This window comes from Gossypium hirsutum, chromosome A02 (assembly GCF_007990345.1).
Source record: "Gossypium hirsutum isolate 1008001.06 chromosome A02, Gossypium_hirsutum_v2.1, whole genome shotgun sequence".
In the NCBI taxonomy this organism is placed as follows: Eukaryota; Viridiplantae; Streptophyta; class Magnoliopsida; order Malvales; family Malvaceae; genus Gossypium; species Gossypium hirsutum.
In genome coordinates, this window is record NC_053425.1 from 43,581,631 (window position 1) to 43,585,845 (window position 4,215).

At 35.5% G+C, this 4,215-nt stretch overlaps 1 protein-coding gene across 1 annotated transcript; it reads left to right on the forward strand.

Moving 5' to 3' along the window:
- The first annotated feature begins 618 nt into the window (after window positions 1–618).
- LOC107951313 (probable trehalase) lies at window positions 619–3,718 on the forward strand. The gene is made up of 10 exons (XM_016886316.2): window positions 619–1,376; window positions 1,542–1,661; window positions 1,851–1,966; window positions 2,058–2,158; window positions 2,252–2,361; window positions 2,450–2,522; window positions 2,611–2,778; window positions 2,875–2,962; window positions 3,049–3,148; window positions 3,227–3,718. Exons 1-10 carry the CDS (start codon window positions 751–753, stop codon window positions 3,525–3,527), a joined length of 1,803 nt encoding a protein of 600 aa, XP_016741805.1. The 5' UTR covers window positions 619–750; the 3' UTR covers window positions 3,528–3,718.
- Window positions 3,719–4,215: the final 497 nt, after the last annotated feature.

Below are 4,215 nucleotides of genomic sequence, written 5' to 3' on the forward strand. Positions count from 1 at the left end.
TTTGAGGAGCCAAAAGTATAACCTTCTTATCTAGCTAAACAACTTAGTATACCAAAATCATGGTTATCTGTATGGTACAGATTAGTAAATACATTTTGGTATATTATATCTTTTAAATTTTTGTATATTTCAATAATTTCGGTATATTTTAAATTGTTTGTTTCAATATTAATCTAAACAGATATTATATCTGATTTATATCTATTGATACAAACTTTTGATATGAAAACAAACACAAATACTAGTACATATCACTTTCAGAACATAAATATTACTTTCTATACCCTACATTCTAACCAATATCCAAAACCCATGGGAGAATTCACCATCGAATTCCCTTTCTTCCCCAGTTTCAATATATGCTAATATCCCTTCTTTTGGCCTTTAACTTTTGATTTTATCAATACTCAAAGAGACGCCGTTCCAAATATTTTCAAAGACCATGACTGTCACTATTTCTTTATTAACCAGCAATTACATTCATCCACTTGGCTAACCATTGTCCACAGTCGTAGTCAACTTCAAACTCTCACAGATCCAATGTATATTTTAATAGGATTTTTTTTTTGCCTATATATCAATGTTACAATGGTTGTCCACGTGCTTAGTCCTTATCGTAAATCCTGATTACCATCGTTTTGCGATTACATAACCGGCCGTCCTTTTCTTACTTTTTTTTTTCCAGATCCTTAAAAGTCAACACGCGTTAATCCATGTCTCGTCCAATCTCCTTTGATTCTACCCATCATTATGGCCCCATTTCTTTACCACACCAACCGTAAAAGGCATTTCCTTTTTCTCTTTTCAGTGTTCATTCTTTCACAATCGCTGCCTCCAATGGCCCTCGCTAACCCACTTTCACCTCCATCATCATGTACCAAAGGTCCGGGTCCTGTAATCCCTGCAACACCCTTACTAAGTTTCCTTGTACGTGTCCAAGAAACTGCTTTGCAAACTTATGGGAAATCGAATTTTGATCCTAAACACTATGTAGACTTACCGTTAAAGTCTAATCTTTCCACCACCGTGGAAGCATTCGATAAACTTCCCAAGACGGAAGATGGGTCAGTTTCTGTTAAGGATTTTGAAGCGTTTATCGGGAAGTACTTTACTGATGCAGGGGATGATGTTGTATATGCCGAGCCAGTGGATTTTGTCCCTGAGCCGCATGGCTTTTTGCCCAAGGTGGAGAGCCCAGAGGTGAGAGGTTGGGCATTGGAAGTCCATGCTTTGTGGAAGAATTTGAGCAGGAAAGTTTCGAGCTCGGTTCTTCATCATCCTGAATTGCATACTCTGCTTCCTTTGCCAAGGCCTGTAATAATTCCTGGTTCACGTTTCACTGAGGTTTATTATTGGGATTCTTATTGGGTTATCAGGTTAGTTTTTGACTTCATCATAATGTTTTTAATTTTAGGATCATAAAGGAATATTCTCTTGGAGATTGCTTCCATGTGGCTTCACAGTTTATTGGAGTTTTTAAGGAATCAACATACCTTAGTTTAAAATCTTAATGGGGATTGATGTTTAATATGTTTGTGCAGAGGCCTGCTGGCAAGTAAAATGTACGAGACTGCAAAAGCAATAGTGACTAATCTCATTTTCATGCTAGACACTTATGGTCATGTTCTTAATGGTGCTAGAGCCTATTATACCAATCGAAGGTAATGCTATTCAGTTATTTTCTTATCATTGTTTTAGGAATAAATGAAAATGGGTTTTCTTTTAACTTTTCATTTGTGCTTTTCATATTTTACATTATATCAAACAATGTAAATTACTACTAGTTTTTACGGTCTTAATTGCTCATTGCCTTGTACAACTATCTAATAGCTTCAAGGTCCCTTTTGCAGCCAGCCTCCTCTTTTGAGTGCAATGGTCTATGAGATATATAATCGGACCGGTGATGTCGAATTCGTTAAGAAATCTCTCCCACCATTGATTAAAGAATATCGATATTGGAATTCAGGTACTATGTATGTTTACTTTATTTGTATGAACAATTGCTTCTTTGTATAAGCTTTTTAACTTCCTCCTTTACATTCTGTGATTTCGTATAGATATACATGAGTTGATTATCCGTGATGCTGAGCAGTGTAATCACTTTTTGAATCGGTATTATGCAATGTGGAACAAGCCGAGGCCGGAATCATCAACCATTGTGTGTTCTTCACTCCATGTTGCCTACCTTGCCAATGTTCCTTTTTCTTTTCCTTTTCTTTTACTTCTTTGACTTGCTTGCTTTATCTGTCAGGATGAAGAACTTGCTTCCAAGTTCTTGAATGATTCTGAGAAACAGCAATTTTACCGAGAGCTGGCTTCGACTGCTGAATCTGGATGGGATTTCAGCACAAGATGGATGAGGTAATCTATACTATTGTATGTAGATGATGCTATTGGTTAACTGAAGAACCATCCCTAATGATTTTTGTGGTTAATTCTAATGTTGCAGGAACTCTTCTGACTTTACAACTTTGTCCACAACAACAATCTTACCTGTTGATTTAAATATATTCATACTAAGAGTATGTTAATACTTGTCTCGAGAAATTCTAAGATAGGTGGTACTCCCATGGATTTAATGACCAAATGCTGTTCATTTCTTGATATTAGATGGAACTTGACATTGCCTTCTTAGCAAAAACTGTTGGGGAGAACGCTATCACTGAGGATTTCCTGAGAGCTTCTCAAAAAAGACGAAAGGCATTCAGCTCTATTTTTTGGAATGAAAACATGGGACAATGGCTAGATTATTGGCTCAATAATGGCGCTGACTGTGAGGTTGTCTCCAAGTTCCATAGTTTGTAAAGTGATGATAATTTGCACTATCTAATAACTTTCTTTATAGTTTAGTGAATTTTGATAATGATCCAACAGGAACCTCAAACTTGGAAAGCTGAGAACCAAAACCAGAAGGTGTTTGCTTCAAATTTTGTTCCCTTGTGGATTGATTTGTTCAACTCAGGTTTGTAGCTTCTATTTATCTTACCTCTTGAAACTTGAAATGGAAGAAAGCTTTAAAAAAGATCTTTTGACACATTTTATGTGAAGATATTCATCTTGTGGAAAAGGTCACAAAAAGTCTTCAAAACTCAGGCCTGCTCTGTGCTGCTGGGATTGCAACCTCTTTAACAAATTCAGGCCAACAATGGTTAGTAAAAATGTCTTCAGTCACTTGAAACATATTATAATAAATACTATAGCCATTAACATTCCAACATGGCAACAGGGATTTCCCAAATGGCTGGGCACCACTTCAGCATATGATAGTTGAAGGTCTATCAAAATCTGCATCAATGGAAGCAAGGACAGTGGCAAAAGACATAGCTGAGAGGTGGATCAAAACCAACTACGTCGCCTACAAGAAAACAGGGGCAATGCATGAGAAATATGATGTGGAAAAATGTGGTGAGTTTGGGGGTGGTGGAGAATACACGCCCCAGACCGGTTTTGGTTGGTCAAATGGAGTTGTATTGGCATTCTTGGAGGAGTTTGGATGGCCTAAAGACAAAAAGATTGACTGCGACTGAGCTAGGGAATAAAATGGGTTCCAGCCTTTTAGGCATATTAATAATACTAGAAACAAAACAAGGTTTATGTTTCCAAAAAGCGTGTAGATGGAAATGCAATTCCTTTTTGGCCCTCTTAAGTGGGATTTTTTTCTGTGTTCAAACTTGAAAACGGAAGCAATCATAGGACATTCCCGATGGACATTTATCCACCGTATTCTAAGGCAAGACACATAAACTAAATATGGCTTTCATCAAAATACTAAAATTAGAGTTAAGGATTTTATGTTTTGAATTTTTGTACTTGTGCATATATTTTCTCAATTTAGAAAGATAATTTAAGTAAATTTAAAACTAAGTTCATTGACTCAATTAAATTATTAAATAAAAGTAATAAATACAAACAATGGAAAAAGTACAAGCCCGAGTTAGGCCCTCCCACAAATATATATTATTCATGGTAATGGTAAGGTTGATTTGATGAATACCATTTTTTTTAATACAATATTAAAGGTGAGGATAAAAATAACACAATTTAAACCCATATCACATGAGTGTTTGAAAAATTTTTTAACTACAATTCCGTTCAAGTATTAAATTATTATTCCATTCACGTTTAATATCCTATAAAATCAAAGGATGTTCTCCATCTTTTTGTAGTTATTGTATAGTTTTGAATTAAAAATTTTAGAGAGGTTAAATATAGATT

Coding starts and splice junctions, on each gene's coding strand:
- LOC107951313 (XM_016886316.2), top strand. CDS start 751: ATGGCCCCATTTCTTTACCACACCAACCGTAAAAGGCATTTCCTTTTT. Junction 2,963..3,048: donor GATTGATTTGTTCAACTCAG/GTTTGTAGCTTC, acceptor TTTTATGTGAAG/ATATTCATCTTGTGGAAAAG. Junction 3,149..3,226: donor ACAAATTCAGGCCAACAATG/GTTAGTAAAAAT, acceptor ACATGGCAACAG/GGATTTCCCAAATGGCTGGG.